Source organism: Ovis canadensis, chromosome 23, assembly GCF_042477335.2.
Source record: "Ovis canadensis isolate MfBH-ARS-UI-01 breed Bighorn chromosome 23, ARS-UI_OviCan_v2, whole genome shotgun sequence".
Lineage (NCBI taxonomy): Eukaryota > Metazoa > Chordata > Mammalia > Artiodactyla > Bovidae > Ovis > Ovis canadensis.
The window spans coordinates 55,291,099-55,313,206 of record NC_091267.1 but is presented as its reverse complement, the minus strand read 5'-3'; the positions used below and the strand labels follow the sequence as shown (position 1 = coordinate 55,313,206).

Below are 22,108 nucleotides of genomic sequence, written 5' to 3'. Positions count from 1 at the left end.
TGGGACACAGGAACACTGAGGCCTGGCTCTCCGCCTGGAACTGGAGCTAGGATTAGGTGCTGATGACCACAGTCTCAGAGGCTTGCCGTGGCTTCAGTGTGAAGCACTGAGCTCCGGGGCAGGAACCATCAAGACACTGCAGGGGTGACCATGTCTGAATGGGGGGTGGGGTGGGGGAGGGAGGCTACCTTCAGGCAGAGGGGCATCTCTACACTCTCCAGCTTCCTCCATCAGTCCCAGCAGCACCAGGACTGGAGACCCTTCTTTCCTCATCTCTGCTCTTCGAGCTCTCATTTCAGAAGCCAGATGGCAGGGTTGTAGCTGCCTCTATCCTGCCAGCACAACTTCAAAATAAAAAGATGTGAATTTATTTTTTGGAGGTTAGGAAAAACTTCTAAGAACTCAACAGCCACAACTCCTAACCAGCAGCTGCAGGCTTGTCTGTGGGCACTGTGGCCTGGAGCTGATGGGTCTTCAATAGCAGCCTGCTGCCTGGGGTCCGCCCCACCAATTCTCAAATTCAGAGGTTCCCCCTCCTGACTCCAACCCTCCCTACGTCAGCTCCTCACAACCGCCGGCCCTGGACACCATCAGCAAAAGAACAGCTTTCTGGATCAAATGAATAACCTTTCCTGAAATTGATTCTACCCCTCAGGTCCGTCACCCCTGATGTCAAGCAGGCGGGCAAGGACAGCCTGTCCCCTGGGCCTTTCCTCTCCACTAAGCTGTCACAACGCAGAGTCTGGGAACAGCCCTGACCTCACTGCATGAGAAGCCTAGGGCACTCAGCGCCAGCAGCCCTGCCTGTTGAGTTAGGGTGGGGCTGATAGGTAGGCCTCTTATCCACGGCATTCTCAGTGCTCCTGCTGACCAACCAACCAACCCTTGGAAGTTCACATGAGGCTGTGTGGCTTCACAAGGCCCGCAGGGCAAGAAGAATGTATGTATCTCATTCTAAGTTTTCCCCATGTTGGAGTAAAGCCCATGAAAAAGCAGAGAGCAAACTTCTGAAAAAGCCTTTGTTTCAACAGATCTGTAGGGATGTCCAGAGACAGGGTGACATGTCTCAGCTTACCCCTTAAACAATAACTGCACCAGACAGAAATGGCAAACTTATTCTGGTTTGCCACGTCGACATTAACAAAGAACACTGCACACTCATTTCAATTTTTTATTAAAATACTTTTTTGTTCATAGGGAGAACCAAAGGAAAAAATACATAATTTTATATGTCATAGATCATGTAAAATACAATAAACATAAACTCTTGGGAAAGAATAGATTTTAAAAATCTTCAATGAAGATTTCATTAAAAACAAACTTTAAATATGTGGCTTTTTACATTTACCTCATTTTCCAGAAGTCTTGGTTTCTTTTCTCTATTGTGATGCTATTCTATTAATAAAGTTATTCAAATATCCAAACATTTTATCAATTTTGCTTTCCGAAACATTAGAAATCATATTTCTAAACGAATGACTCTCTTTTATAGCATCTATGTATCTTACTGCACTTGGATTATCATTTGATTTGGTACTACTGTTGTGAGCAGTCTTAGTAATAATTAGATGTGATTGGGGGGCTCAGAAAAGCACAGACATGTCTTACTAAAGGACAGAAACTTTTATATATGACTTTTAGAACACCTACTGGTTTAAGATTTAATTTTTTTGGATCTAGTTATAAAAAAGGAACAAAATGACTTTTGATTTTTTTTTTAAACCAGAGCTTCAATATAGAAGTGAATTGTGCTTAGAATGATAATAGATGGTATAAATCATAGAAGAGCTATCAGTTTCCCAAATGCTATACTTTTAATTTGGAAAACTATTGTTCAAAAGCTGAAATACATTACAGAATTGGAAACGGAATTGTTTAAGTGAATCCTTTCTTTTAACTCCTTCATAAGTCAAAAGGTTAAGTAAATTTGAATGTAAAACTTACCATTATATTTAGGGATAATTTCTATTGGGAGAAATAGTGATAAGAAAAATCAGTTAAAACACAACATGGTTCAAGAAATTATTCTTCCAATAAGTGATATTATATTTTAGAGTTTAATAATGAACACCAAAAAAGGAAGATAAATGCAATTAAAAGAAAAGCTTGCTGACATATTTATGGAAAATTAAGCATGTTGTCAATAAACACAAAAGCATTCCTCTATTCCTAAGTATAAATGACTCTGAAAAACAGTAAAGTGGAAATGAAGCAGCTGGCTGCAGATTTCTTTAAAATTTTCTTTCTTAAGTTCAATAAAACCTTTGGTTTTATAGTTATTAGTGAAGAAAGGGAGCTAATGTTTGTTTTCAAGGCACTTGTAAACAGAGGCATTCTAGGTAAAAGTAAGAAGACATCCCAATGTTTTCTCATCTGAAAAATACATCCATGAGCTAAATTTCAACTTTTTAAAAGGCTAAAGTACCTTGAGTGTTCATTAGAGTTATCTGAAAGAGAGAAAAGGTATCAAGTCTTTATATTTTATGAAAGTTAATCATAATATCACATATGATCTTATAACTACTGTTCAGATAATGAATACAAAAAGCATTATCTATTTTATATACTAAAATATTTAGATATACAAAGAGGTATTCCTAGAAAGTTATTTATAATTCAAATATATACTATTTGAGAAATTAATAATTTTGTAAAGCTAAGAGTCTCTGAACATAAACATGTACGTTTCAGTTTCACCCTTGAAGATCAAGATTTTATTACCAAGAAGGGCACATACTATTTAAGCTTATCTTCACTGACACAATGTTCTGTAGTGTATTTAGAGTTAATGTCATCTTGAACAGAATTATCTGGGGGTGGGGGTGGGGGCAGGCAGCAGTTCATAATCTTAACCTCCTAGTGTGTGATTTCCTATGTTTAAGGAGAACACTTGATTCAGATACAAACCTAAAGGAAAGGTTACAAAATAACAAAATAATGAATGTAAATAGTTTTAAGTTTGTTTCTATTAGAATCCAGGCATTTTCAACCCTCCTCGTTCATACCTGGATTCTCTGCTCTGTCCCCTCCTACCACCCATCCACTGGAGGATGCGGCACTAAGCCTGAGCGGGCTCATTTCCCCGTTCAGCAAGCACAGGGCTGCCATCTCCATACAACGGGCGCTGTGTCCCTGGAGTCCAGGTGGCAGTGGTTTCCCATTCCTGGAGCTCTTTACACTGGTACCTTAAGTCAGAGAAAGCTCTCCCTTCTTGCTTACCAAGCCGTCCTCTTCACAAAGCCTCAGGTGTGCCAGGCAGTTCTTGTAAAGATGCTCCTTATTACCCACACCAGCACTCTGGGCCTGGGTTAGAGGAGGAGAGACTCTCCCTACAGCTTTGTCATATGTGGAGTGCAGGACTGAGTCAGAACCAGAGAGTTCTACATTGTAAAATACAGTAAGCGTTTACCTTCAAAAACCAATGTAAAGGGGTTTCAAATTAAACTTTTATGGTGATCTTTCGGTGAGATCTCAGAATGATCTATATGACTACCCTACGCACAGAATGGGTAAATAACACCAGGCACAGTGGAAAATGGCAAACAACTCTAAAAACTCAGCGTCCTAGGAGTAGTACAATGAAGAAATCATAACTCATTAACACGCTCTAAACCTTTGACACAAGAGGCTTCTGGAATGTGGCAGAAAACGACAAGAGGCTTTGTGTTAGAAGCCTCTCCTTTCTGCAGGCATTCTCTGTGCACTTGCTCCTCAGATGACCAAGGCTGTAGGTGTTTCGAAGAAAGGGCTCCTGCCAGCAGCAGGCAGGAAGAGCAGTTAGAATTGGAAGTCAGAACAACCCTCGATTTGTCAGACTTTAAAAGTAACTCGGTCCAAACTCTTTACATTTTCTCAATCTGCTGCATTTGGATGCAACCAGGAGACATCACTGAATAGCTTTCCATATCACACCTCTGACGAAACTGCTTCTGTCTGTACATCTTCTCCTTCCTTAAAACATGCAGTTCATACATTTGACAGTTTTGCTACCATAGTCGATGCACTCTGGGCCGATGCACTCGCAGCAGGCATTGTGGAACCAGCGATACTTGGAAGCGCCCATGGACTCACAGGATATTTTACACTGATGTATGGACATGCAGTCATCAAAGTAAACCACGGTACACATGTGTTCTGAAAAACCAAAGATGAAGTAAGGTTTCAGAGCAATGCATAGGAAAAGGAGGAAATGCTCTAATACCTAGCCGAACACTGCTAACAAGTTATTTATCTAAGCTCTCTTGCTGTGAGCCTGCCCAGGATAGTGGGTGAGGTGCGGGGAAAAGAACACATCTGTAATCACATTGAGGAGGGAGTCTCCTGCTCCAGCTCAGACACAGAGGGCTTCCCTCACCGCTGCCTCAAATTTCACTTTGACCTGGAAGGAGACCTTTGGGCACCTCCGATAAGGAGAGGATCCTCCAGCTAAAACAAGTTTGGGAAATACTGTTCCAAATTTATACTGAGAATTTACAATAAAATAAACTTAAGAAATTCAAAGGATGCACTGTGGCTGGCAATGTGGCACAACTCAGCACTGGTTATTAGAAATTACACTGGTTGGTGTCTCTAGTAATTAGCTTCGTGCTAATTATTAGTTCATGAATTTGAATAATCTTTGAGAAAAACTTATGAATTATTTAACATCTAGCATGTATCTATCTGTATTTCAATAATGGGAAAGTGGTAGTAAGACATATTCGTACATTTCTGAAGTTTCCCAAGGCCCAGAATTTGTCTTATAAAGCACTTTAAACTGAGGGGAATTATGGATTCTTACTCTTTATTATCAAAAACTGATCTGCTTTTACTGTTGAGGGCTGAAGTTTACACTACTTCAGATAGGTAGGCTTGTAATGGAGGGCACAACAAGAAAGGGAAACAAAAAAGCACAAACTATACTGCTTGTGCATAACGCGTCTCAGATTATAAGAAATAACTGTAATACTCAAACCTGTCTTATCCTTCCACAGTGGACCTGTGTGGAGAGTTGTATTTGGAAACATCACAGATTTTATGAAAGTCACATCCCTCTTACATTCCAAAGTTCAGGTGTGACTGCTCACTAAGACATGTTCCTAAACACGCTTCTCCAAGTCTTACACGTCACTCTTTTATTCAGTTTCCCTGCTGACCAACAACACTCACTTGCAGACCACTGGCTGGGCTCAGGCTACACCTGGAAATCAGGTGCCTGTAATACCAGCTGGCTCATTACAAAACTGAGCTGATGGCCTGGCATCATTCATGACATCAATGCTATTACAGAAACCTGGGCTCCTAGGACGCTCCAGATGTTACCTGATGATGAACAGCTCTGCATAAGGTAAACAACTGTTGCTGTCTCATGAAAATAACAACGAAAACCTAATGCAAATAAAATTAGAACCAGGTTACCTATTTTTCAGTGTAGGCTTTATCATCGAGAGTCTGAAAGAGTTGTGAGAACAACTCCTTGTTTACTCAGGGATGGGTTATTAAAGTCCACAACTTACTTAAGACTGTACACACCCAAAACCAAAAAGCTGCTCTAAAAGATGTTAAAACAGGCTTCACAGACCACACAGAAAGCAAGGGGGGCAAGAGAGAAAAAGTCGACTTTGGCAGTTACCTTTGTCACTAGAATATGGAGCGTGAACGTTGTTACTGGGAACAGACACATTTTGGTGGTGGGGTTGGTTCACGGTTTCTAAAAATGAAACCAGGTTCTCGTGATGTGAGAGCTCTTCTGCAACAGGGAAGGAGACGATGTTCCAGTTCAGCTGGGTGTCTCCTTCTGTGAGCGCTCGGAAGAGGGAAGGGATGGGCTCGTGAAGCTCCTCCACTGTGCTCTTCGAAGTTGGTGGCGTGTCGCTATAGTTTCGAGGGTTACACATACCTGGCAGAGGGGGTGGGGGTGGGGTTGTGTGTGTGGGGAGATGGGAAGGAAGGCAAAGGGAATAAAATTTCTTTTTTTCACTGATTGAAATGTCATGAGATATTATTAGGTAGTGCCTTGAAACCCAAGCTGCAAAATAGTAAAGTCAGGTGCCTTCTAACATTGTACATAGACACTTTCCTAGCTTTTTGGCTAAGAGGGCCTAGAGGCAATGACACCCTAGTAACATTGAGTACACCAAGGGCCCAGATCTTGTTTTCTAAATACCTATAATTGGCTAAGAGGAACAAAGCTCCTTGGGGAAAAGAGTGACTCCAGAGGTGGGTTAGGGAATGTCCAAAATGACCCTGGGACACCTTTCTGTGCCAGAAAGTAAGGAAGTGATTAATGAATGATGGGATATGCCAAAAGACATGGGAGGCAACCTGAAAAGGCTCCCATTGGCCAAACTGACAATTTTAACATTAAAATAAATACTGACAATAATGGATTACCACTCTATGCCAAACTGACAATTTTAACATTAATGGATTACCACTCTATGAATAAAATAGCGATTTATGAGTCCTTATATTATAAATAAATGAATTTAAAAATGGAGGAGAAGGGAAGGTTCTTCCTTTTAGTCTTCTAGTCTATAGGAAACATAGAGGACAGAGCAACAAGTTAAATAACCACAAGAAGCTCTCAGTCAGATCCAGAAGGTGGCATATTTTCCACCACAACTCTCTAGTGCCTTCATCAAGTCAATGGAATTTTAAAAGGTGATGAGGGGAGGTGGAACTTTTTTAGAATAAAAGAAACTAAAGAAACCTAACAATCAAATATACTAAGTGGACTCTGATAGATCTTGCTTTGACTAAAACAGCAATAAACAACCCTTAGGCAACTAGGGCAATCTGAACAGGACTGGGTGTTAGATGTGAAGAAGTACTGGTAAACATGTTAGCTGCGGCACTGATATTATGTTATGTAAGGAAACTCACTCTTTCTTCAGATGAATAACTAAAGCAGTTTGGAGGTACAGTAAAACTATGTATTTACTTTCTAACAGTCCAAACAAACAAGGCGGGGACAGACACACAGACAGATGATGGGCGGAGCAGGCATGGCTGATGGCACTGGGGACCATTAAACAGCAGTTCACTGTGCTTTCTATTTCTGTGTATATTTGGAAAAGTAAAAACAAAAGAAACACACACATATCCAAAACAAAGCCTGTGGGTAGAGATCCAGGATCTAAACACCACAGCATCTGAGGAGTATATTGAACAGCAAAGATGAAATAAGCTATGGCAGTTCCTCTTAAGAGAAAATCAGAAAAGAGGAACAGATGCTCTTACACAAGGGTGCTGGAGGAGAAAGCTTGCCGGACAAAGTGCATGGTTCAAGTCCACAGTAGGAGAAGGGACCCCTCTAATCTGGGTCCCCTCAGAAGTCTGGGCCCTACCCACAGAAAGTATGGGACGTGTTTCCACTTAGAAGGGAGGTGCAGCCATAGGTCTGCAAAGAACACCAAGGGAGCCCAACTTGGAGGAGAGCTGCCTACAAGGAGGAGAGCACTGCTGCACAGAAAGATCTGGAATATCTAAACTCTATGCTAGAAACAGCAGCTGAAGTTAAAATGAGAGATGAAGGTATGTAATGAATTAACTCAAAGTTGAAAACCGGTCATTAAATCCTTAAAGGTAAATAATATTTTGGAGGGGGAAACTAGCTAAGAAGCTCACCAGTTACTTCTAAAATTGTAGAGATATGAACAGGTATAATTAATCTTTCTCAGTGGAAGAACTCTTCCTAGAAAAAGCCAAATGGCACTATTGTGTGATGGTTAAAAGACACACACACAGTCTCTCAAACACACATATACTCTTTCTCTCTCTCTCTCTCTCACACACACACACACACACACACACACACACACAACCTCTTTCTCTCACACACACACTCTCTCACATACACACATTCTCTCACTCAAACAGTGTTTTAGTTAATCATACAAGTACATTTGTGTATTTGGCCTCCATGTTTATGATAAATGCTTTTACGTGTTTATCAGGGGTTAATACCACTGTCTCTTTTTTGCTTTCATTATACATACTAAATTAACTTATATTTAATGCTCTAAAGCAATGCAAACTTCTTTTATTTCAGTTAACATCACACACACACACAAAACTACACCCATCAAGGGCAGAGAATAAACTGTCCATTTTGGGAGGACAATGCAGTCTGAATTCACTTATTTGACAGTCACAAAACATTGGCATGTGTTCTGTGTGCCAGACATTGTACCAGGTACTATCTTAGATTCCGAGATATAGGGGCAGGAAAAGGCAAATTGGCTGTGGCTGTCTCAGAACTCAGTACAGCGTAAAAGAGAACAAGACACTGAAACATTAACTCCTCTTTGGGAGAGTGCAAGAGCTGAATGTCACCGCAACAGTCTCCCTCAGGCCCATGTCACCGTGGAACTCCGGGAAGATTCAGGAGCAGAAGACCTATTCTATCTATAAAACAAGAGCATGCCCCCTTACAAGGACAATCAGAAGAGGGCTCTTGGAAATTAAAATGAAAACTAATGGAATTCCCTGACAGTTCAGTGGTTAGGACTCTCCACTTCCACTGCAGGGGCCACAGGTTTGATCCCTGATTGGGGAAGTAAGATCCTGCATGCCGCACAGTGCAGCCAAAAGAAAAACCAACAAACAACTCTGCTCTCTGCCAAGACTGACCCACCCCAACCCCTGGCCCCCAGGCACCTATTCCTGACCTCTCTCATTTAAAATAATAAATAAAATTTAAAAGTAAAATAAAATTTGCATGACTTAAAAAAATATGTACAAACAGTACAAAAATTAAAAATAAAGGGTAAAAAAAAAATCTTCTGCTTGTTCCTCCACTCTTATTTCACAAGAATTTCTTCCCACACCTTTTCTATAAAAATACAAACACATATATATGTAAATACTATTCGAAACAAGCAAATGCAATGATGTTCTATATACCTACAATACCTTATACACACCCTAGTCTATGTACACAAAATACATTTATACTATTTAAGGTCTCTTAAAGTCAAGGATTCTGTGATAGGAAATATTAACAAACTTAACATCAACTTACCAACACAGTCACAGCACTCATCCCAGAGGGTCCCAAGACACAGCATGCACTCCTTACAGCAGGAGCAGTTTCCTTCTCCAGGGCGGCACTGGCAGAGCTCCTAGAAATGAAGTAGACATTCAGACTTAAAATTCCAAATAACTACATTTAAAACCGCTACTTTTTTGCAGCAAAAAAGCACTCCATAATAACTGCATTTATAGTAATTTACTCTTGGCACATTATTTTTTTAAATTTAACATAATTAACTATTTGTAGGAACATAAATATCTACAAAGTAGATATTTAGACTTGGAATTAGATTCAAGTACTACTTAGATCTCAGGAGATTCAGATTTTCTTTTGGACACATTCAATGAATGCATTTTGGATCCTTTTTATTTTGAAACAAAATAAAGAGATTTTACTTCATAACCTATAACTTCATCTCCCATATTAACACAACACACTCAGTACAAGAACAGAATCCACTTTCCAGCTATTAGGTTCACTGTCAAATGCATGGCCAGTTGACTTGTAGTGGGAGCTGTGGCTCCTCAATATGTAAAGTGTAAATAACAGCATCTTTTAACAGCTATTTTCATTAATCTAAACGTGCCTGGCATGGCTGACTGTTTACAAAATGGGCAGCAATCCTTCCCCTCCCCATGTCACCCTCTTTGCAGCTCTTCTGATCAAGAGATAAGGGTTTATTCCAGACCTCTTGAATGGAAGTCATCTTGAAATTTGCTCTGATCAACAGAATTTGGTGGAAGTGATTTAGTGTCAGTTCTGAGTGTGGGCCTGAAGAGACCTGGGGTGTTTCCACTCCTCTTAGAATTTTGCCCAGCTGCCATGTGAAGCCCCAGAGAGAGCCACATGGACAAGTCAATCCCTCTGAAGCCACCCCGGCTCAGCCATCCTCCAATCAACCAGCAGCTGACAAGAGCCACAAGAATAAGCCCAGGAAACCCACTCGGCTGATAAAGGCCCAAGCTGCTGATCCACAGAAAGAAAAGCAAAATAAATGGTTATTGTTCCAAGTCACAAAGCTTTGGGGTGGTTTGTTACTGCATGAAACTAATTAATGCGGCTTGCTTTGTACATGAAGCTTCAAGGTAATTCCTTTAGCCTCTCCTCTATCCCTCCTCTGGCCACCAGAGCCACTGCTAACAAACCCAACCTAAAGGAAACTCTATGGAAACACATGGCTTACTTGGCTTTCTCCAGTTGGTGACATTATATTATTATATTATATTATATATTATATTATATATAGTATAGTATATTATTATATTATATAGTATATTATATATAGTATAGTATATTATTATATTATATTATATATATTATATAATATTATATATTATATAATGGTGACATTATATTGTACATAGCACAATATTCATCCCAATTAATCTTACTATGTTTCTAGACCATTAGAGTCAATCCATCATTCTTATATGACATAATTTTTTGCAAAATGATATCTCCAGTTTTAGTGAGAGGTAAATGACATACATCACTCACTGTAATTAACACTGACATACATTAAACTTTCACATTTAAGGTGTACAGCATGATGGTTTGATTTACATTGTGAAATGATCCCTGCAGTAGGTTTAGCTAACGTCCATCATCTCATATAGATAAAATGAAAAAAAAAAAAAAAGTTTTCTCCTTATGATGAAAACTCTCAGGATCTACTCTCTTAACAGCTTTCCTATATGTCACATAGCAGCAGTAACTACAGTCACCATGTGGGACATTACAGCCCTAAGACTTACTTATAACTGCAAGTTGGTACCTTCTGATCTTCCTCCAATTTCCCCTCCCAGTGATCCCACTTCTGGTAACCACAAATATGACCTCCTTTTCTATGAGTTTGTTGGGGTTTTTTGCACTTATTGCACTTAGCACAATGCCTTTAAGGTCCATCCATGTTGTTGCAAATGGTAGGATTTCCTCATTTTTTATGGCTGAATAATATTCCACATCCCTGTGTGTGTGTGTGCATATATATGTATACAAATATATGCAAATACACACACACACCATAACTTCTTTATCCATTTATTCATCAGTGGAAACTGAGGTTGTTTCCCTATCTTGGCAGTTGTATGTAATGCTGCTATGAACATGGGGGTGCAGATACCTCTCAGAGTTGGGTTTTTGCTTCCTTCAAATATATCCCCAGATGTGGAATTGCTAGATCATGTGATGTGTGATGGTTCTATTTTTAATTTTTTGAGGAACCTTCAAAATGTTCTTAACAGTGGCTGTATCAATTTATATTCCCATCAACAGTGCACAAAGTTCCCTTTTCTTCTGAAATTCTTCACCCCTTTCACAGCCTGTCCATGTTCCAGTACCAGCTTCAAAAAGATTACCTTCTACATCACTTTCACTTCAAAGCCGCCATCTTAACTAGAGAGCCGGTTGTGCTGAGATGTGGGATTTCTGTGTGGACTGGCTATGTACTAGTTCACTAAATGCCCCGTGACCAACCCTGAGCACCACTCTGTAGGCTGAATGTAGGATCCCAACCAAACTGGATGCCCATAGAGCTGGAAAGAAAGCCTGACCTATTGCCTCCACTTTTGTCCTGCCACCGCCTCCCCCAGAATTCCTAAGTGGGTTTTATGTAACATTAACAGGCACTATGCTAAGAGTTTTATAAGCATTATGTTAAAGCTCATAAAGCCCTTACCAAGTTATTATTTATCTCAATTTTTTATATGTTATGAATTTGTACATCATTCAATTAGTAAGTGGCTGAGATCTGACCCCGGTTCTGGATCGCTATTCCTGCTTTTAAAACATAAAGCTTATTAATATAAATAACAACAACATTAATTTAGCATTTCAATAATTATAGTTATTACTTTCTTAGAACAAGCCCATAATTAAACTCAGCTAACCCTTCAGGTTGCTTAATCAAAGGCACTATTATATCTTTCACTCTCAGTACTCGAATACAATGACAAGTGCTACTGCCCAAGTTTAATCATTGTTTGTAAAGGTAAAATAAGTATCATTGGCATGAGCTGCAAAACCAGTGAGTTGGGATTTAATACCTAATTCTGTTTTTTTGCTTCAGCCAGTTAATGATCACATCACTGCCTCCCTGGTCTGCAAGTCTCAGGGAAAGTGTGGGTGCTGCTCCTGGTCCAGATGAAAGGCTGGAGGGGGCGGGTCAGCAACCCAACCCAGCTGGGCTCCAGTGTCCTTCTTCTGCCTCAGGGCTGCTCCAGCCCCAAGGCCTCTGCGAGCCAGAGCCAGGGGGGCATTCATCTCCACCTCTGCAAAGTACCACGCTAGGTGTTCTTAAAGCATGGTGATCACACCGTTCAACACATTTACAGTGGAAAAAACTGAAACCTTATACTAAATAGAATACAGAAATTTGTATGTTTGAGCTAGCCTACATTGACCAGCACGAGTATTTAGAGATAATTTGGTAATCTGCTTCAAAAGCCTCTATGAAATGAAAACATGGCAGGATGAAAAGTTGTGGGAAGAGTCTAATCATTTAAAATGTAGTTTTACTATGTTAGTATCAGTGAAAATCTTGACTATTAAAAAGAATTTCAATTTTTTTCATGCCAAAAGACAGATTTCATATGACTATTCAATCTTTAGTGGAAAATCTTATTCTCTGTATGACTAAGGTGCTGGCGAGATCTTAATCCTCTATGCAAAATAAACTGGGGGGCATTATTCATCTAAGACTAGGCCAAGACTTACAGTTTCATTTTATAAGCTATTTATGAAAGAGTTTTATTTTATAAACTCTTTATGAAAGAGTTCATTTTATAAACTTCCATACTTCCAGGTCAGAGATGGAAACTGGTCACTTGAGGGAAATCTGTATTTATATTCTGATGTAAATTCGCTGGTAGATATCTCCACTCTTTAACTGTTGCCAAAATCTGAGAGATTTGTTAGCACCATTGTTAAAACAGGGAAATATCATCACTGGAAACAGCATTAGAGTCTAGTGGACAGCAAACGACTTGGACCCTGTAGGATCTGGATTCAAGTCCTGGCCCGCAAATGGCAGCATGTCACACCAAGTCTCAGTCTCTCAGATGCTTTGTGATCCGGCAGTCCCACTCCTAAGTATTTACACAAGAGAAATGAAAACATACATCCACACAAAGACCTATACATGAAAGTAAATAACTTCATTCATCATCACCCCAAACTAGAAACAATCCATGTCCATCAGCGAGTGAACAGATGAAGAAATTCACACAACAGAACATCACTCAGCAAGACCAAGAAAGGACTCCCTGACACACACAGCGGCACAGTCAATCTCAGAAGCACTCTGCTAACTGAAAGAAGCCAGTAGCTACAAAAGGGAACACACTGTGCCATCCTGTTAGCAGACATTCTGGGAAAGGTGAAATTACAGGAACAAAAATCAACCAGTGGTGGGAAGGTACTGAGGATGGGGAGGAGGTTAGTCTTGACTCCCTGGGCACGAAGGGACTTTGAAGGGTGATGAAAATCCTCCCTATCTCAACTGCTGTAGTGGTTACATGAGCAGATGTGACCAATCTTACCCCCAAAAAGCTTTGGGAGACTAAGGAATACCTCATCTCATTTTTGAAGGACCAGTATAGTACACTGAGGCCCATAAATTTATTATTTTAACAAATCTGACCTGAAAGCATTATATAAACATAAACTGGTATTAAAAAAAGTAACGCAAAAGATAGTTCTGAAAATACATTTCTCTATTTTAATTTCAAACTAAATTTCGCTAACATGTATTTTTTAAAAAACAAAGAAACATAAAGCAATGCTGGTGAAAAATGCAGAATGTGAAAGTTGTATTAATATACAATAACCTTTATTCTATATTTAAGGGTTAAAAATCACCTAAACATAGAATAAAAAGGACTGTATCAAATATTAAGAGTAGTCAGTATTTAGATTCTAAACAGGACTATAAATTGCTTCCTTTCCTTTTTCTTCTTCTATGTGCGTCCCTTTGAGAACACAATATTTTTATCAAGGCAAATTTAAATTTAGGTAGTAGGACTTCTTAAGATACAGTTTAATTGTGTACAGTACAAAAAAAAAGACACTCAAAAACATAAGCTGAGGTCCTTAAATATTAAACTAAACAAACCGTAACTATTTATAATATCATGACCTAAAACCCCCAGGAATGTCAGAACAAAGGTAATTATGAAAATGAACACTGTGGGAACATCAGTAACCAACAAGGCATCAAACTGTACCTGTGATGACACAATTTTCACAACCCTTACTTAGGTCAAATGAGTGTTTAAAAACCAAATATAAACAACACATCTTCAAATAATTAACCTTTATTTGAAAGAATAAACATAATTATAATTATGCTAGTTACAACAAATCTGTTTTGACATACGAATACTCTTTAAGGAGGACATCAGCCAGACTTTCAAACTTGGGACAGAAATATCTAACCCAAATCTTATCAACATGTTTAAATTCTAATTGGCAAACTTTTGTCTTGAAAATAATATAAACTTACGTGAAATACTACTAACATTACAAAAACAATTTATCCTTTTGGTTAAATAGATCAACATACAAGTTCATGTATATACATGAACTACCAAAATATATTAAATTACACCCATTTTTTATATAACCTCATAACAAAACTTTAATTCTACTTCAAAAGTACCCCAAAGCATTTCTTTAAAATCATCCAGATGAGGTGAAGTGGGAGGAGGTAGAGAAGAGACTGGACTGGCCATATGCTGACCACTGCTGGAGCTGAGTGATGGGTGAATGGGGAGTTATTTTACTATTCTCCCTATGAACATTACATTTAAAAACTTCCAAGTGTCCCGATAAAATCCTCATCTTTGGAGTGTTTTTTTTTTTTTTTTTGGCCCCACCATGCAGCATGTAGGAAAGCACGAAGTCTTAACCACTGGACTGCCAGGGAAGTCCCCTGCACCTTTGCTTTGAAGGGAAACAATGACTTATTCTTCCCTTAAATTACGTTAGGTATGACTTATTACTTCTGGATATTAATTTCAAAGATTTTCAGAAGGCGTTCCCTGAAGCAAAACAGGACAAAAATAAGTCAGAGCCACAACCTTTAAAGACAGGGAAGTAGGAAAAAAAGGGAAAACATAGTAATGTTCATAAAAGGAAAGAAGAAACATTGCATACTTTACACCAAATATTACTAGTGTAGTAACCAAGCCAAATAACTGTAGCAAAAAACTAACATGGAATTTAATTAGCACTGATTAAGGCACAAGGGAGAGGAAGTTAATTTTTTAGTTTACTGTGATTAAGAAAACCCTGAAGTTACCTGAACTATTTTCAATTTTAACTTGAAATACATTTTAAAAAGCTAGAATTATTAGTGAGAAACTACTTTGAAATTTCAACTTGTTTCAGACAATCTAAGATTTATTGAGTAGTTAAATAACTTTTTAGAATAAAAAAAACCAGACTGTTGATTTAGTTCATAAAAGTGCAAAATAAATATTCAGACAACAGGCAAAGTGCTAAAAGAATGCATCAGTGATCTCTGAACCCAAGTTTGAATAGCTTCATGAAATATAATGTTTATATCATCCTAAATATGACCATAAATATTAGCTAAAAATACAAGTCAATAAGGGGTTTTTCAGTTCTTAATACAAAAAGGGTCTGGAGATTTCAGCAGCAGAAGTATAATATTGATCCAAATTTTAAGTATTCTTTTCAAAAAGGCAGAAGAAAAAAACAGGAAAGATTTTGTTAAAAGCAAAATCTTATATTACCATTTTTTCCCTAAAAGAGGACAGCTCAACCACTCGTTATATGAGCAAAGGAATATACCAAGATGACAATATTGCTTTCCTGATGTTAAAATTAGCTTTCTTTCCTGTCAGCACAAGATAAATACTTACACAGGGACCACCCTTCTACACAGCAACTTGTAGGAGGGGTAGGAATGACTGTGTTGGTGAAACACATTTACACAACTCTGAGCTTCCAGAAAATGTTTTATATTTAGTTGTTTCATGAGTTGCTGAGGGCTCAAACATAAACAAATGTTCTAACTTATCCTCACAGTACATCATTTCAACACGACAGATGTTGTTCAAACCAAACCAAAAGAACAAAAAGCAAAGCTAAATGCCCTCTTAGGAGGGAAGTTTCTTCTACAGCATGGCCTTCCTTAAAGTTCTTATCTCCCATCTCTGTTTCTGTGCATGTTTTTCTGCAAGTTTAAGGAGAAAAGCTATCATTGCCATCTAAAATGTCAACATGCCTTGATCTATGTTGAGTGGAAACGTGGAATTTTAATAACTCAGTATGTGTGATGGCAAAAAAAGCCCCAGCAATTCCTCACCTTCTCAGGGCCATCAACCACTCTAAGAACCTCCTGAACACTAGGGACTCTTTTCTTAGAAAACTGTACATATGCAAATTTGAATATAATTCTGGGGATCCCTTATAAGAGAAGCATTTACAAGGCCCAAAGATCCCAGCTGATAATTCTTAACACGTGAAAAGTCAATAACCAATCTATTCCTCAAGTGAAGAGAACAGGACTAGAAGAGGGCATAAAGTTCAAGTTTCTACCTGACCAGTCAGACTACCCTCCACACAAGGGCAAAAATGACAAGAACCAGGTATCTACCAATCAACTACCACCCCAAAGAGCACAAACATCAACCATTCAAAACAAACCAAAAACTTCACTTCAGGAAAATGATCAGCCTCAGAGCAGATCCAGCATCGAGGACTTCTCTGACCCTCAAGTGATACCCTCCAGTCTATGTATGCCAGCCCTGCCACAAACAGTCTGGCCAATCAGACTTTTACGCTTCATTCTTAACTATAAAAGACATCAAAGGAATATTGTACATTTGAGGAAAGCCTCATGCATGAAATAAATATACATTGAAAGAAAAAAATTATCTTGGAAGAAAAAGAGACCTAGGTAACAGAGTGGGGTCGAGGGGGAGGGGAGAGACATATCTCCATCTCCAACAATAAAACTTCTAGTAATTCTCAGAGATATCTGAGAAAATGGCATATTCGATACAAGTAAAAGTGTTAATGTGAAAAATTACCAAGCAGAAAATAAGTTATTGCTAAAATTTTAAAATTCAATAGAAAAGGTTTTAAGAAAATCCTCAATAAAAAGACTCTCATTTTAACCTTACACACTCTGCCACTACACACTACCAAGGGCTATCTCCACTATTCCAGAAATGGAGTAGATGATTCCTGGCTCAGAAGGAATAGGAATCAGAAATGCTCACATGTGTGAAACCGTGGTGTGTGTTTTTTATTTTTTAAAGAGTCTTATGTTCTTCCAATGAGTTTACCAGAATCATCATTTAATAGGAGAAGCTGCACCTGATTTTCCAGTTTTTACACATTTTTTTTAACCTACTTTTGGAAGCATTTTGTATTACAGATTTTTTAAATTAAATAGCAAAACAAAAACTTTTAAGAGTATTTATCGACAGTAACCAAAAGCTTTCTTCTTTAAATACTGCCTTACCAAACGAGGTCTTTAAATAAAATCCAATTTTTAATTAGCTGAATAATGGAAATCATAGTCTTGGAGAGTCAAAAATAATTTGAGATTTAAGTAGAATTCCATCTAAACATGAATATAGCAATTATTATGAGACTATTTCTAATAGTGAATAATGAAGCTACATAGAAACAATGTGGGAAGTGGCACAGATTCCCCTATGACCACAGCATAAAGCTGGACTTCACGAGAAGACTACAAAATTTTCAGCCACCATTAAGCCAGTGTGTCAAATCAAAACTTCCAGGTATAAAGCTACATGATATTAAGGAATTATTTTTAATTTTTAAATTGCTGATAGCTATGTTCAAGAGTTCTTATCTTTCAGAGACAGACATTAGAATTTGATAAAATAATGTCAGGGGTCTGCTTGACACTAACAGAGATGGGGACCCTAATAGTGCTAGGGAACAGAGATGAGCCAAGGGAAGCCCTGGGTTAATGACTGCTGTAACAGTTACTGTTATTCTTCTCTCTTCTATTTAAAAACATCCAGAGTTTAAAAAAAGAAAAAATTAACAACCAACCAACCAGCCTCTCTAGTTAAAAGTTTTGGTTTAAAATGCAAAGGGAGGGTATGTGGAGTATGAGATGGTGGTAACCACACCCGCAGAAAGGCCAGGCTTCCCATAATGTTAACTATTAATGAGCACCAAAACGTCACAAATCAGCACAAAATACCTCTTATCTACAAAACTCATGATCACTTCTAGTACATATGCACAAGTACTCTCATATCAGGAGTACAGGCAAGAGTTGGCTGAGTCATACTTCATACAGAATTCAAATATACATAGTTTCAGCAGTGCACTGAATTCCTTAGCCAACAGCTAGAACAGAGGCTAATTAATACAGACACAAGACTGCTGATGGTCTAACAGGATGGGAAAAGGGAGAACAGCTATATAAGACGTGAAGTTTACCACTAATTAACAAAACTTTATGGACAGTAATAATCAGTATGCATATGGAAAGGCCATAGCCTTCGTGTTCAGACACAGGCCACGTTCCGCAGCCACTTATTAGCTCTGTGAACTAAGCCAATCGCTCAACCCCACTTTTCTCTTCAGAAAGGCTTGCCTTGATGGCCTAGAGAGATCACTGTCAAGTATCTTGAAAGCAGATTCTCCCAACACTTGCGACCTTGAGAAACCCTGGCCCCAAACCACCCAGCTCAGCTGCTCCTAGGTTCCCAACCCTTAGGAACTGTGTAAATAATAAATGTTTACTGCATTAAGCTACTCTGTTTGGGGTAACTTGTTACACAGAACAGACAATTAGTACATTATATTTAGAGAACAGTCTGTCTATGATTTGACTAGCTAAAATTTTTTTTTCTAAATATAGTAAGTGAGCCTCTTTGCTATGTAAACTCAATTGTACAACAGAACCCTTTAATTCACCTGAATAGATAGCTCATCACCTTGTAACGGCCTGTTTACAAAGCTGGGTATTATTTCCTGTACTGAACTCCTTGAGTCTGAGTTTGTTTGTGAAGTATGGGGGCAAAACCCCAGACTAGTGTTACGGTTCTTACACTGTATTACATAGACACTCTCTGTGTATTTGCATTCTGTATTTGCTATATAATAAATTTTAATATTAGTAAAAAGAGTATTCTTAGTCCTACCTGAATGAGGCATTTGCTCACATCACTGGCACAGAGTGCTTTGTTACAACTCAGTGACATAGGGACCCATGTCAGGAACACCAGAATGGGGAGAGTAAGCATAACAACAGAGAGTGACTTCATGATTCTTCAAAGACAATCAGTAACTCCCAGGAAGCTAAACAAACAAAAAAACAAAAAATTTTAATTCAAAGGCAAGTACTAAGGTAAAAGCAAATACAAAAATAAAAAACAAATAAGTAAACCAAGACTCCTTGTTTGTGTTAGGACTTCTGAGTGATCATTTATAAAGATTATTCTCAACAAAAGATTACTTACACACTCAAAAAAAGTTACAATTTTATATAGTAACATCTTGTTAGCCATCTTCAAATGTATAGAATTCTGAAATTCCTCAGACTATCCAGAAATGGTGACTGTGAAAGTTAAAGCAAATAAGTAGTTTCAATATTACACCGTTACTATTCAGCTTTAGTTTCAGGCCTACTATTCAACTTTAAGCCAGTCAAAAAACCCAAAACACTATTAATATTGCATTATAAATTTTTAAAAACATTTAATGATATTTTAATTCCCACAATTAAAATAAAATTTAAAAATGCAAACTATTCTAGTGATTACTTATTACTACCTCATTTTGTCTCTTAACATAATTAGCTAGAATGAAGCAGCTCAACGGAAGGAGTGGGCAGTTGCTCCTGACATACTTTAGCGATTAACAAAGGGAAGAGTAAATTACTGACTGCATGAAGAATTCTGATTTATCAAAATGTGACGATATTCTTTTACTTCTTTACCTTAACTACCACAGATTCTTCAAAATTACTGAAAAAGATGTTACAGTCCAAAACGAGAAAAAGACCAGCACAAATTCTGACGGTGGTAAAATCAACCAACACGGTCATTAAATCTTCAAAAAGGAGAAAATAAAACTTTCTAGGGTTTAAAACACACACTCAAAATGGAATCAATGAAATAAATAGGTGAGGTGAGACGGATAAAAGGTATATTTATGGGCCTTTCAGATCGCTGTAAACCTTTATCCTAAGTGTGAGGAAGAACAATAAAGCAAAGCCACAGAAGGTGGAGAGAGAACCGGGGCTCTGTGCCCGGGCGGCTCGGTTTTGGACGAGAAAGCCCGGAGACGGAGCCAAAGCGGGGCCCCTCCAGGACCGTCGGACCCACCGCCCGCTGCACTGAACCCGGAGCGGCCGACCCCGTACTCGTGGCGGCCCAAGAAGCCGTCGGAAAATGGAAGCTTCCTGAACTAGTTATCAGCCCCAACCACTGAACAGGGGGTATTTCCCCAGCTCACGGCTGTCCCCGCGCCCCTCCCCGAGCTGCCCCTAGCGGGCGTCCAGGTGAACGAGGCGCCGAGGGGCAAGCAGCCGGCTCCTCAGCTGGGAGCGGCTGCCTCCGGGGCCCCGGGAACAAAGCGCCGCGGCCCGGCTGGCGGCGCTGACAGCGGCCCCGGAGGCCCGCGAGGAGCGACGCCTCGCGTCTGGCCCGTCTTGTCCCCCGCAGGCCGCCCAGGCCGCGCGGGCCCCGTCTCCTCCCGCCGCGCCGGCCCAGCCGCGGCCTCCAGACCCCGAGCAGCGCCCCCGCCCGCCCCCCGCCGCTCACCGTGCGCAGCGAGCTCGCCGGGCCCCAAGTTCCCCACGGGTCGGCCGAGCGGGCGCGCTGCGGGCTGTGGAGGGAGGCAGGCAGGCCGCGCCTCCACGCCGTCCTCCGCGCGGCGCCCGCAAACCTCCGCACCGAAAGAGGCAGAGACCGGCCAGTCTCCGCCTCACCCCCGCACCCCGCTTCCCTCCGCCCCCTCGGCTCCCGCCTGGGCAGCCGCCAGCTCCCGCCAGGAGGCGTCTCTCACTCCCCGCCGCGCTCCTGTCAGTGCGCGGCCCGGCTCCGCCCCCCGACTAGGCCCCGCCCCCGCCCGCGGGCCCAGCGCTCCTGGGGTCCCGCCCCGCTAGCGCTCCGCCCACCAGAGGCCACACCCCCGACCGGGTACACCCGCCGGGCCCACGCGCTCTGTCCTTTCTCCCTCTTCCCTGTCAACATCTCCGGCCCCTGCTCGGCAGCTTCTTGTTCCCATGGACCCTGCTATCCGGCTCTTCTTGCTCCAGGCTCGACTTGCCCTGGTCCCGGAGCTGGGACGTGATGTCCACGAGCTCCTCGAGTCCTCACGGCCATCCTGGGAGGGAGCTGGTCTCCGCCTGGTTATGGGGATGCCCAACTGATCGAGGCAACTCGCCGGTACCCAGTGCAGCTGACACTTGAGCCCAAGGTTGACGTCAGAGGGAGGACTTATTAAAAAAGCAGGTTTCTGGGGTCTGCCCTCACCTACTGAATAAGTGTCTCCAACAGCAGAGCCTTCAGTGCACTGGATGCTGCGCCCTTGGAGGGCCCCTGGCCCTGTGCTCAGCTGTGGAAGAGCGCAGGGGGCCCCGTGGTGCTGGTCCAGAGGGTGGTTGGCCAGGGAAGAGTGAAACCGTTTGGTGTCGTTCCAGGGCTCCAAAGGGCTCCGGTACACAATCCTTTACCTCTCTTCACAGAAGGCATTCAGCAGAGAGGCAAAGTGATGAATAAGAAGTGTTTTATTAGACTAGGACGCTTGTAAGGCTTACAAAAGAGTGGGCAAAGGGGTGTCACACCCCTAGGCCATAGTTTTATAATCAAAGGAAAAATGGGGAGAGGGAGAACTTCTTCATCTTTCTTGAGTAGACATCATGCTTCCATCATCAGTTCCTCCCTCAGGTTCGGCAGGGGAGTTTTGTCAAGCTAGGTCCACAAATTACTTTTTTATGTGTGCAGAGAGCATGTCCGAGGGGTCATTAACTTACTGAGCTCATTGGGCAGGATGTGGGGCTCATTCCACCAGTGTTTTATTGCTTGGGGGTCACATCCCATGCTTTTGTTGCATGGTTTTGTGTTTAAG

General features: G+C 40.4%; 1 protein-coding gene across 1 annotated transcript; it reads right to left on the bottom strand.

Annotated features, from left to right (window-relative positions):
- Positions 1–1,157: 1,157 nt before the first annotated feature.
- TWSG1 (twisted gastrulation BMP signaling modulator 1) lies at positions 1,158–21,091 on the bottom strand. Its single transcript, XM_069568639.1, has 5 exons — positions 20,800–21,091; positions 19,177–19,333; positions 9,005–9,104; positions 5,612–5,878; positions 1,158–4,134 (listed from the first exon to the last, which is right to left on the bottom strand). The coding sequence occupies exons 2-5, from the start codon at positions 19,297–19,299 to the stop codon at positions 3,953–3,955; spliced, it is 672 nt and encodes a 223-aa protein (XP_069424740.1). The 5' UTR covers positions 19,300–19,333; positions 20,800–21,091; the 3' UTR covers positions 1,158–3,952.
- Between the last annotated feature and the right edge of the window lie 1,017 nt (positions 21,092–22,108).